This window comes from Serinus canaria, chromosome 9 (assembly GCF_022539315.1).
Source record: "Serinus canaria isolate serCan28SL12 chromosome 9, serCan2020, whole genome shotgun sequence".
Lineage (NCBI taxonomy): Eukaryota > Metazoa > Chordata > Aves > Passeriformes > Fringillidae > Serinus > Serinus canaria.
Genome location: NC_066323.1, coordinates 11,904,312 through 11,916,220, shown reverse-complemented (window position 1 = coordinate 11,916,220; position 11,909 = coordinate 11,904,312). Strand labels below are relative to the sequence as shown.

Below are 11,909 nucleotides of genomic sequence, written 5' to 3'. Positions count from 1 at the left end.
AACAACCATAAAGGAGAAATGCTTCATAAATCAGTTCAGTGAGCAAGTACAGGTCAAGTTGTTTATTAATTTAACCTGCTCTCCCATCTTGACCTAGACCAGTCACAACGGCTGCTGCCGATGGATGGATGATCAGAGAACCAATTGGGTTGGAAAAGACCTCTGATATCGAGACCAACACCCTATCAACTAGACCATAGCACTAAGTACCACATTCTTAAACACCTCCAGGGACGGTGGCTCCACCAGCTCCCTGCGCATCCACTCCAACGCTTAATCACCATTTAAGAAATTCTTCCTAATGTCCAACCAAAACCTCCCCTTGTGCAGGTTCAGGCTGTGTCCTATCGCCCTGGCTGGCCGGCGAGGGCCGGTGCCGGTGCCGGTGCGGTGGCACCGCCTGGTGGCAGACGCCGGGGCGCGGCGGGGAGGGCGCGGCAGAGGCGGCGGAAGGGGCGGGCGGCGGAAGGGGCGGTGGGAGCGGGCGGTAGAACGCGGCGGTCCGCCCGCCCCTTCCGTCGGCGGGGCGGCGGTGGCACATGGGCAAGAAGCGGAGTGATGGCCTCGGGCGCTCCCTGCAGCGGCAGCGCGGGCTGGAGCGCCGCGGCGCCTCCTCATGGGTAAACCAGGGGGCCGGGGAGGCGGGAGGGAGGTCGGGGCGGCCCGGGCGGCCCGGGCTGACGGTGGTGTCCTGTCCCGGTAGCTTCACGCCAGCGAGGTGGTCGCCGAGCGCGGCCCGGAGCTGCGGTCGGCGCCCGAGCAGAACCCGCTGGAGGAGTTCCTGGCCACGGCCGAGCTGGCCGGCACCCGCTTCGTGGCCGGTGAGCAGCTGGGACGGGCCCGGGGCTGCGGCTGGGCCGGGGGCTGAGGAGGGGATCCCGGGGCGGGGCGACGCCGGTTCTGGGGTGAGTGAGTGCGAATGGGAGCTGGCAGTGGGTCTGGCCGGCGGGAACTGAGGCAGGCTGTGAGGCCCTGAGCCAGGGCTGGGGTCAGCAGGGCCAGGGTGGGGTGGCAGGGGTAGCAGCGCTGGGGACAGGTGGCTTTGGATGACTCTCTCCTTTCAGAGCGTCTGAATGCTCAGATCGTGTCTGCCCAGAGCTGCACGGGCCTGCTCACAGCACAGGAGGCCCAACGTGTTCGGCAGCTGCAGCAGGAGAATCAGGAGTTCCTGCGCATCCCACGGAGGTGAGTTCTGCAGGGCTGCCTGGATGCCCCTTGGCTGACTGGGGCTCCGGGGCTGATCCTTCCGTGGCTGCAAACCTGAGGACAGCCCTCAGGTGGCAATACCCTCCTTTTGGAGAAGCCACTAACTAACCTATATGAGTGGGCTGTAACCCACAGTACAGGTGCCAGTCTGCCATGTGAGTGCTGCCAGTGCCAGCCTCTCTGGCCTGATGGTGTGGGTTTCCTGCCCAAAGCTTGGCACTGCTGAGGCAGGTGCATCCAGGCTGCCTAGTGTAAGCCTTTTCAGAGTTCTGGGAACGGTGAACAGAGAGATTAACCCCCATCTTAATGACCCTAAAAACTTAGCTCAAGAAAATAGCTTTGTGGTATCTGGTGTACCTGCTCTCTGCTAATGGAGTTTGAACGGAACAAGGAAAGAAGGTGTACTTCAAGCTGCTGAAAGCAGCTTGTACATCTGAACCATTGCTTCAGCATAGCTGAATGTGTGGTTTTTATGTTCTATTTACTGAAGTAATGTAGCTGGACTGGCTATTTCTGACCACTCACTCCAAAATATGCTTGTTATAGGCCACACTGGGATAGGACAACCAGTGCAGAGGACTTGAAGCAAGCAGAGAGAGAGAGCTTTCTTGAGTGGAGGCGACAGCTTGCCCTGTGAGTATGCTGCTTGTGGCTGGGTAAGTAGCTGGTGGCATATAGTGACACAGGAAGCAGTGGGTTGTACTTATCCTTTTTGGACCAATAAAACTAACGCCTACTCAGTAGCTCCCTGTACTTGTCCTGGGAGGCTGGACATCCCAGCCACAGTCCACCATGTCTTTGTGGTCAGCTCTGCAAAACTGTCTTGTGTGTGCATGTTCTTTTAAATGAATTCAGGATGGCATGTGATGTTCTTCATTCAGCTGTGAAGTAGAGGGTTACTGGATGTGTCTTCTAAGAGCTCTGAATAGAAGGCCATGCTGCCAGCCTGCTGCATTCAGCAGCCTGTGCTGGTCTGGTGCTGCATCTGCTGGCTTGAAGACTTGGCTGGTATCTGCTCACACCCTGCAAACCCGTGCTTACCCCTGAGTAAAGTTGTTCAGGTGGTGATAACACCAAGTTAAAGGTTGTATAGAGGTATTTCAGGTACCATCCCCAAATTTCAGGTTTTTTCCCAAGTGGTACTCAATTAAGAAAAAACTAGTGGCACTTAGGATAACTTCTCTCATTTGTTATCATGGCTCTCAAATTTCACAGGCAGATTCTTGATGAGTTCTTGCTCTTTCCATCTTTTACCACTTCTGCATTGACAAGATCAGAAGCCATTGTATCACCATTAAACCACTGCCTCTGACAGCAGTGTACCTGAGGGCTTGATCTGTTTGAAAAAACTTCAGAAATAGTACCTCTATATGAGTTTGGTTTGATTACTATCTGCAAAACTAAAGCCTTCTGGGTCTAGGGAAGAGCTGGTAGTGAGCTTACAGCCTACCATGGACCAAATGTGATGTTGTTTTTTCTGTTTTGCCTTAGCCTCGAGGAAGAGAAAAAGTTAATTCTAACTCCATTTGAAAGAAACTTGGAATTTTGGCGTCAGCTTTGGAGAGTCATTGAAAGAAGGTAAAGTATTTTGCTATCCACTTTTTAAAAAGTGATATTGAATGTATTTCCATGAATTGCAGCTTTTGACACAAGCTTCACATGTCTCAGCACAGGAAAAATTTTTAAATTAGTAATGTTTTATTATCAGCACTGCAGTGATTTTGTTTTTGTGGTGCCTGCTAGCTCTCCACAGTGTGATGTGCAGAGGTTCACTGTGAGACTCTTGGCCTTCCACAGTAACTCTGTGTTGGAGGCCTCCTTTGAGAAAGTGCCTTTGAGGTCTCTTGCCAAGATTAACCCCTTCCCCTCCTTCCCAACCAAACTGCAGCAGCTGGTGTTCAGGAGCAGGAGGCAAGGACTTAGTAATGTTGGGAAAGAAGGAACCTCTTGGTCCTTGTCTCTTTGCCACGCAGAGAAGTTGCAGCAGTGCACAGAAGACAACAGCCTGTCATACCACAGGAGTAGCTTTGTTTGCTCTGCTGAGCTGTAATACAATAAGAGTGGTATCTGCTACATTAATCTAACTGGGGCATTTAATTTCACTAGTAATTAGGTTTAAGATCATCTCATTTCACTTTCCTAAAATTGAAAAATACTTCACCAGTGAGGTCATGGTGAGCTGCTCCTTTCACAGAAGGGGCTTTGTTCTGAGTGTTGCTGGGCTCTTGGCTGTAAGAGTGCTAGTCAAGAGCATCCACATCATGATGTGCAGTGTGAGTGTACAAGGTGACTGGAATATGTCACCTCAAAACCTTTGAGGTTTTCTGCTTCTGTTGAAGCTTTTTATTTCATGTAGAGTGAGGATGCTGTCTCAGAAGTGAATGGAAAAGCTACTCAGTCCTCTAACCTTTCTAGAAAATATGATCTGTTATCAGCCTTTTCCATGTATTTGCTTCAATCTAGTTCCCAGCAGTGTGGTTCAGTAACTTCTCTGCATCCCATCCCAGTATGATGGTGTCAGCTTTCCCTCATATTGATCTTTGAATGTCTGTAACTGTGCAGTCCTCTTTGTACCCATGGAGCTTATTAAATTATTCACTTTGCGGGGAGGTTTTTGATTTTTTTTTTTTTTAACACATAACAAACTGCCTAGTGAAGCTTGAAATTCTTCCATTTGACCTGTGGTGTTCTGAAGTTGTCCTGACTTAACAGAAGTCCCTGTCAAACAAATAGAATTAGCATGTGATAATACCTGGCAGTATTTTAAATTACTTGCCTGGAGATGTTCTAGTGGAAGAGGTTGTAGTTAAATTTTCCCCTCCTTTTGACAAAGGAAACATGACTGCCTTTGGGGTCTGAAGCCATTGCATTTAATTGCTTTGTGGAACTAATGAGTCCTGCTCGTGCATGTGGTGGCAACCTGGTCTCTGGGTTTGGAAGGTGTTTCCTAGAAGCATGTTGCAAGGTCTTGCTTGCATGAGGGAGCAACATAATTTACTGAAATCTAAGGCTATTTTTTCATTTTTTTATGCTTTTTCTGACAAAAAGCACCGAGGAACTTTTGAAAATACCCAATATCAAATACTTAGAATTTGCATGTTGTTTATGGGAGGCTTTGTACCTCTTGTTTCATGCAAGAGGGACAACAATGTCCCAAAATATCTCGCTGTGTAGGAAAACCACCTCTTCTTTCCCTCTGTAACCACCCTGCAACAGCTGAGGATGAGAATAGACAGAAACAAAGTTGTGTTACCACAGTTTTTAGTACCATTCTAAAAGATGGAGTACCACTATTGTGGTTCTTGCCTGCTGAGCATTTCTGAAGGGTAGATGGGTTGGCAAAACTGGCATGTTTTCTTCTTCCTTGCTGGCTGTTCAGTTGTGCAGGAGAATGAACCAAGTGAGGAGGAGACACTGTATGGCAGTACTGGCTTGTAGCACAAGCATGGCTCTGTTGGGCAGGTGACTGCTGAGATGCTCTGTTGTTCAGTAGATATTTAGTAGGATAATACAGTTGAAACATATTAAAATTCCAAGGAAAACCTAAAAATGAATAATTGCTGTGTCTTACTGCTTTCTTTGGGGCAACACAAGAAGAGGAGTACTTTATGGGCTTCCCTTTACTTTTGCAGTGATATTGTAGTCCAGATAGTAGATGCCAGAAACCCCCTTCTGTTTAGATGTCAAGACCTGGTAAGTAAACCACTTTCTTGAATGTTGTCTTCATTTTACATCTTTTTATGTGATATATTTTTTTGCTCAATGCATTCAGCTACCTTGAAGCTGTTTTGCTGTTGTGCCCGAGTGGATATCTGATTAATTGATGCAAGTATTCTGGCATTAAATTAATTTTTTTCTTTTTGTATTTCACCCAGAATGTTGTGGATTTAGAGGCTCTTCTGCAGATGTTACATTGGAGATACTATTTTATTCCTTAGTCCCCATTACAAGTGTCCTCACATAAAGGAATTGTCTTATGTAAAAGCATAGTGGAATAGAAGTGGGTGAGATTACATAGGATCAAAAGTTATTGAAGAGACAAGTTTTTAATGATGGGCTATAGAACACTGCATCAGGGAGACATGAAATTGCTCAAATAGTTATCTTAGGAGCTCCTGCTTCAGAGTGCTGATTAATCTCTTGTCACAGCTCTAAGCAGACAAGGTGTTTGCACGCATGGCCAGCAACAAGCTGTACTGTGGTAGTTGCATGCTCCAAATTGTTCTTGTAGCTGTCTGCGAAACAGCACTTCCACCCACCTAGAGATGATAAGCTTGGCTACACTCGTGTGGAGCTGCATGGAGTAATTTGTCTTGCTGCTCTTGTGTTGTCTTGGGGTGGAAGGAGTCAAAACCAGAGTAGAAACTGATCCTTCTCTTGTTTTCTTTAGGAAAGTTACGTTAAGGAAGTCAGCAATGACAAGGAGAACATGATCTTGATCAACAAATCCGATTTGCTGAGTGAGGAGCAACGTGCTGCTTGGGCACAGTTCTTTGAGAATGAGGGTGTCAAGGTGGTGTTCTGGTCAGCTTTGGCAGAGTGTGAACGGCTGGGCGGAGAAGCAAAGGTACTGCAGGTGACCAGTTCAAACTGGGTGTGTGGTGGCTGCAGCTGGTAATAGCTAAGCGCTGAGTTGGGATCTGGCTGATGACAGCTCACTGAGCCAGCATCAGGGCTTGGGGTTGTCTTTGCATTTCACCTCTGAAGTGCTGTTCCCACAGGAACTGGGCTCTGAGGGGGGAGCGGAGCACCTAAGTGGTTCTGAGGATGAAGGCTCCAGTCAGGAAGACGACAGCACAGCACAAGGAAGTGCAGAAGGAGCATCCACAGGCAGCATTTGGCAAAGTGCAAACCAGGTCCTGGAGAGTGATGATAACAGCAGTGATGAATATGAAGACTGTGAAGATGATGAAGAGGAGGACTGGCAAACCTGTTCTGAAGATGAAGCTGGTGACAACATAAATGCTCTTGGTCCAGAGAGGATGGAAAGCAGGACTGATGGTGCTGCAGTGCAGGAACAGAACAGGAACGTCAGGAACTTCAGCCATCTGGTGCAGAGAAATGAGCTGCTGGAGATATTCAAAACTATGCACAATGGACCAAGGGTGAAGGATGGAGAAGTAAATGTTGGGCTGGTAAGTTGGACTTTGTGCTTAAAGGGAACTTACTTAATCTAAATTCTAATTCCATGTGCCCTCCATGGGATAAATTCATCCTGTCGTCTGGCTTCCTATAAGGGTATAAAAACTGGCAAGCACAAACCACTGTGGGTTTTGTGCAAAGATTAATACTGAAGCTCCTAAAGCTCAGTGTGCACCCCTGCTTGCCTTAGTTTGTTGGTTTGGGGTTTTTTTGAACATTTTGTTAAAGAACTTTTGTGTCAGAGCTTTGTCAGTCTTTTGGCATCACCCTGCCTAATAACATTTCACTTCTTTGTCTTCTAGGTGGGTTACCCTAATGTTGGCAAAAGTTCAACCATCAACACAATCCTTGGAAATAAGAAGGTGTCTGTGTCTGCTACACCAGGCCGTACAAAACACTTCCAGGTATTGCTAACAAATAACATCAGTCTTTTTATCATTTCCTTTTTCCCAGTGGAAGAGAGCTTCATTATGACCTAGTTGCAACCACATGCACTCACTGAGAGCTCTGCCACCCTGAACTGTGGCAGCAGAGTAGGTTGGAGAGGGGTGGTCTTGATGTGTTTAATTTAGAACTTTAATTCTTGCTTCTAAACTTGTGCTCGATTTTGAGTCACTCGTGAGAGCTGCTGTGCAATGGAGCATGTTTTCCATCTCCTGATTTTATTTAGTTACCTTGTCCCTTTTTTTCCAGCACCAGTTATGACAAGAGAAGCTTTTTAACATGAGTGTTCCTCCAAGTAGCTTAAGGTCAAGTCTTCAGGCTCTCCTTGTCAACATTATTGCTGTGAATAAATGTTGTTTTGTTGATATTTTCAAACTGATCAAGCTTTGATTTTGAGGTAGCAACTCTAGTGCTATAGTGTGGGACCATTTTGGGATTTGTACTTTTTGAACTCCTAGCTGTTTCAGAAGGTCCAACACACTTAAAGGTTTCTGGAGTGCTTTCTCCTCTCCCATCAGACTGGAGAGCTGAAGATCTTGCTGCCCCCATCTGGACACCTTATTTAGGAACTTAAAAAAATGTTGCTGTATTCTGCATCTGATATGCTTAATTCATTGGCTGGAACCAGCAGGGCAGGTGTCTGTGTTAGTAGAATTTCTGCTTATTGTCATTTGCATCCATGTTTCATCTATGCATTTGGATTTTTTGTTTGTTTGTTTGTTGTTGTAATTGTGTTGGGTTTTTTTTTTTTTTTTTGTTCCTTTTTCCTCTGTGGACACTGAGTTGCCTTAGTGAACTAATGGGTTATTTATCATGTAGACCCTGTATGTGGAGCCTGGCCTGTGCCTTTGTGATTGCCCCGGTCTGGTGATGCCATCTTTCGTCTCTACCAAGGCAGAAATGATTTGTTCTGGAATTCTGCCTATAGATCAGATGAGGGACCATGTTCCACCTGTTTCTCTAATATCCTTTGCATGGGGCTTGTGAGACTGCATGCAAGGGTTGGATCTGGAGTATGCCAAGTAGCATGTTCCAGCTAGCAGCACATGTGCTCATACTTTGAGGGAGGTGGGACATACTGGATAACACACTCCTGCTGTGTTGGTCTTTTCCTATCTCATGTCAACTTAGTCGTGTTGTCAGACTGGTGTTATTTTTCTGGTTTGCAATAAAATCCAAAAGTCATTCTTTTGTGTGACAGGGGCAGAATTACTTCTGTAACTGTGAAGTGGTTTCCTTCACTAGCTTATGTTTGCCAGCATATCCCACGCAACATTTTGGAAGCAACCTATGGAATAAATATCATAAGGCCGAGGGAAGATGAGGACCCAGATCGAAAGCCAACAGCTGAAGAGCTGCTAACAGCATATGGATGTGAGTGATGATCCTTTTAAAACCTGTCACCTCCACTGTCTGCATGGTCCTGAACATGGCCTTAGGAGAACATTGTAAAGTTGGGCCCAGCTTGGGTTTGTTGTGCATTGGACTTGCCCTCCTCTCAGGAATGCTCTTTGTTTATGACTTATTTCCTCTGGGAGTTGGAGTGGTGCTTTGCCAGTCTCATCTGACAGATGTGGTGATATTGTGGAAGATATTGGTGAGATGCCCTGCCAGTCTATAGTGTGGTGCTCTGACCCTCTCAGATACGTCCTACCATCTGTGTCTGAATTAGACTTTGAAGAATGCAGTGAATTATCATTCTCTGCCTTTAAAACAAAAATAAAACCCTAGCTGTTTTCTGCTAGTAGGAAGATGTCAGCTCTTACAATTTTTTCAGGTCAGGATGCTTCTGCAGTACCTTTACAGTCACCAAAGTTCTTCCTTTTTTTTTCTCTGCTTTCCCCAAGAAAAGCCTCTTTCTAAGGGAATATTTTTGAGAAAGAATACAAATGGGTGGCTAGGCAGCAGAGGAGAACATATATTAATATTTTCTTGTACTTACAGAGAATATACTTTGGATTTCTCTTCCAGATATGAGAGGCTTTATGACATCTCATGGACAGCCAGACCAGCCGAGATCAGCTCGATATGTGTTAAAAGATTATGTCAATGTAAGTGCTTCCTTCATCTGGGTTTTTTTCTCTTCTCAGAGGTGAATTAAAGGTTGCACTGGAGTACAATAAACTCAGTTCTGCTTCTCCGGATAAAATCACCATGTATCAAAATACTCTTGAAATTGAGCTGCTTTTGTGTTTTAAAATAATAAATTGAATTTCTCAAGCTGCCTAATCTTAGAAAAGTGATTGCTTAAAAATATGGTGCCAGCTAAATAAATAATCATATCTCCAAAGTAGCTAGCAGATACTCAAGAAATGAACCCACTGGACCAATATTTGGCACTAAGGACTGTTGCTGTTAGTTTTTTAATACTGCATGCTTCTTTAGCACCTCTCGGCAACTTATTGTTGATAATTTCTTAATAGGATCCTCTGGTGCTCCTGAGAGTTTTGCTCTGTGTTGTTTGCAGCTGGGCACAGCCGCTGCAAATGGTGCTTTGATGTAGAGGTGGAACAGTAAGTTAGGAGTCAAGCCAGTTGTTGCCTGGGAGAAGAAATAAAGTGTACTGATAGTCTGCCAGAATGAACCCCTAAACTTCAGGCCCTTTTTAGGTTTGGAGTTGTTTTCTTTCCTCTCTGAGTTTCTTTTGTAATAACTGAATCCCATTGCTTTCACAGGGGAAGCTGTTATATTGCCACCCACCTCCTGGTATTGACCCAAATGATTTTCAGCACCAACATCAAAGGTGCCCTGACAGTACAGCTGTGCTGGCCACTGGACAGGTGAAGCCTGAGAAAAATACCAAAGCAAAACAAATTGAAAATGTGGTGGACAAAAATTTTTTCCATCAGGTAAATTCTGGAAAAGATTTGTTCTAGGAATTTTTGCTGTAGCACTCATCTGTAGTTGCTGGGGGAAAACTACCTTTGAGGATGGAGGTGTGCTGGGTTGAGTTAATGGTGTTTAATGCTGTGGGATCTGCATGTAAGTAATTTCTACCTGAGAGCTCTGTTCTTTTTATTATCTCCTAAATCACTGGGAATGTCCTAGGTGACAGGAAGATTGCTACTGTGGTGTGCACAGATGATTTTTCAGAGGTCAGCAGGGTGACCCTTGTCATTAGGAATCAGACATCAATCTTGAGCAAACAGGAGGGTTACTGGGAAGAAAGACAAGGAGGAATGAGTTGTCAACTGACCCAGAACATGGTTTTGAAGTAACAGGTCCTTCAAAGTGACTTTCCTTTCCTGAGCCGATGTATTTAGAGTATGTGATAAGCTTTTTTAAGAGAATTGATTTAGTATTATTTTGAGGTTTTGATTCAGAACCTGAAATCAGATGAAAAGAATAGAAACTGATTTAAAATCCAGTCAAGAAATCTCAAAATTAAGTGGAAAATGGGAATTTTTCTTAACCTGTATGAGTCTTGTTAGATCCTACAGGCATCTGTTTTGCCTCTACACTACTGAGAAAGTGTATTAATGACTTCTAGTGAAATATGAAATCCATAATTGACCTGATCTGCATACCTGACAAGGATTAGAACAGGTTTTTAACAGTGAACAGGATGGGTCATAGATAGCATGTTCCACTCTGTGTGGTTAGCTGAATGTGAACACCATTTATTTAGCACAGCTAAGATAATCATGCATTTTGAAAACAAGAACTCAGGCTCTTCTCCAAAAAAAAAAAAAAGTGAGCTATTTCAGAAAACTGTGACCTGAAAAGAATTTTTGGGATTACCAGACTGTTGCTCTGTCTGCCCAAAGTGCTGGCACAAGCTGTGAGCCCTGTCAGTGCTGCCCACGCTCCAGACTTGAGCAACTTATTTTGGTCTGTGGCTTTCCTGGGCGCCAGATTTATTTGTGAAGACAATTTGTGGTGCACAGAGCAGAGGCTGTGAGGATCCATCCTGGTGCTGGAGCTGGTGCTGGCTGGGGCACGGTGTCACGTCAGTGGCAGACGCTGGGGACCGAGCACAGCTTGGCAGAGCTGGAGCTGCTGGCAGGCTTTGGCTGCCTGCCGTGACCTTCCTGCAGCTCTGGAGCAGGGGCTGGGCAAGCCCTGCTGGGTTTGAGCTTGCCTGTGTCTGGTTTTACTGACATACTGCAGTGGTTGAGGATCTTCTCCTTGGTCACTGGCTGTTGTGTCTGCTTTTCCAGGAGAACGTTCGTGCCCTGATGAAAGGGGTCCGGGCTGCCATGGGCTACCGGCCTGGGAGCGGCCTCGTGCCTGCGGCTGCACCCAACCCTGCCAACGTGGTAGGAAAGCCCTGGAAAAAACACGGAAACAGGAACAAGAAGGAGAAAATCCGCAGGATCACGAAGCATCTGGAGGCCTAGCTGTGGCAACAGTATCTTGCCTTTTCAGGGCAGGGACTGCACTCACAGGCCTTAATTGAGGGGGAGAAACAGATAAGTGGGCATCACTAGCTCACCTGGGAGCTCTCTGCAGTGGATTGGCCTGGCAGGGGATGAGAGTGAGCTCTGGTGGCTTCAGTTCATCCCTTCTGAGAACAAAAGAGACCTGGCTGTTGGTGTTATCTGGAAGCCAGCCCAGACATTTGACTGCTGATGAAACATCCTTTCAATGGGAGCAGATGGAGCTGTGCAGGAATGTTTTTTCCTTCCATAAAGGATGTATTTTATAGCTGTTGGAATCAAAGCAAGCCCTGGTAAAACTGAGTAAAATCTTTAAACAGTTCAGTTTCAATGAGTGATGTTTGTTACATTTTGAGACACTATCGCTATTTTTTTTTTTCCTGGTCTTTAAGGCTTGTTTGTTGATTTGACAAAATGCTTTAGTGTGTTGACAAATGAGGCAGAATGATCTTTATTGCCGTATTCCTTCTGTGCTATTCTCAGTCCTATTCTGTAGAATCTGTAACCACTCCCTATTTCCATCTTGAGCAGAGCACAGCACACCGTGCAAGGAAAATGTTTGTATATCCTTTACACTGAGCTGGTATCAGTTTTTTTTGTGTGACTTCCCCATTGGCTCCATATGACTGTCTAAAAACCTGGTGCTAATTTGTCCTTAAATATACTTGAGATTTTACTTCCTGTATATGTGTCATGATCTGTCTCACTGCCCTAAGTCAGAGAATTGTCTATTAGCAG

At 45.5% G+C, this 11,909-nt stretch overlaps 1 protein-coding gene across 1 annotated transcript; it reads left to right on the top strand.

Annotated features, from left to right (window-relative positions):
- The first annotated feature begins 524 nt into the window (after nt 1–524).
- Nucleotides 525–11,495, top strand: LSG1 (large 60S subunit nuclear export GTPase 1). Its single transcript, XM_018912963.3, has 14 exons — nt 525–620; nt 704–821; nt 1,065–1,185; nt 1,753–1,839; nt 2,698–2,784; nt 4,839–4,899; nt 5,597–5,773; nt 5,928–6,341; nt 6,651–6,752; nt 7,612–7,755; nt 8,043–8,166; nt 8,764–8,843; nt 9,468–9,641; nt 10,953–11,495. Exons 1-14 carry the CDS (start codon nt 540–542, stop codon nt 11,130–11,132), a joined length of 1,950 nt encoding a protein of 649 aa, XP_018768508.3. The 5' UTR covers nt 525–539; the 3' UTR covers nt 11,133–11,495.
- Nucleotides 11,496–11,909: the final 414 nt, after the last annotated feature.

Bases quoted from the DNA above. Each gene is read 5' to 3' on its own strand.
- LSG1 (XM_018912963.3), top strand. From the start codon at position 540: ATGGGCAAGAAGCGGAGTGATGGCCTCGGGCGCTCCCTGCAGCGGCAG. The intron at 2,785-4,838 runs GTAAAGTATTTT...TTACTTTTGCAG, and splicing joins TGGAGAGTCATTGAAAGAAG to TGATATTGTAGTCCAGATAG. The intron at 4,900-5,596 runs GTAAGTAAACCA...TGTTTTCTTTAG, and splicing joins TGTTTAGATGTCAAGACCTG to GAAAGTTACGTTAAGGAAGT.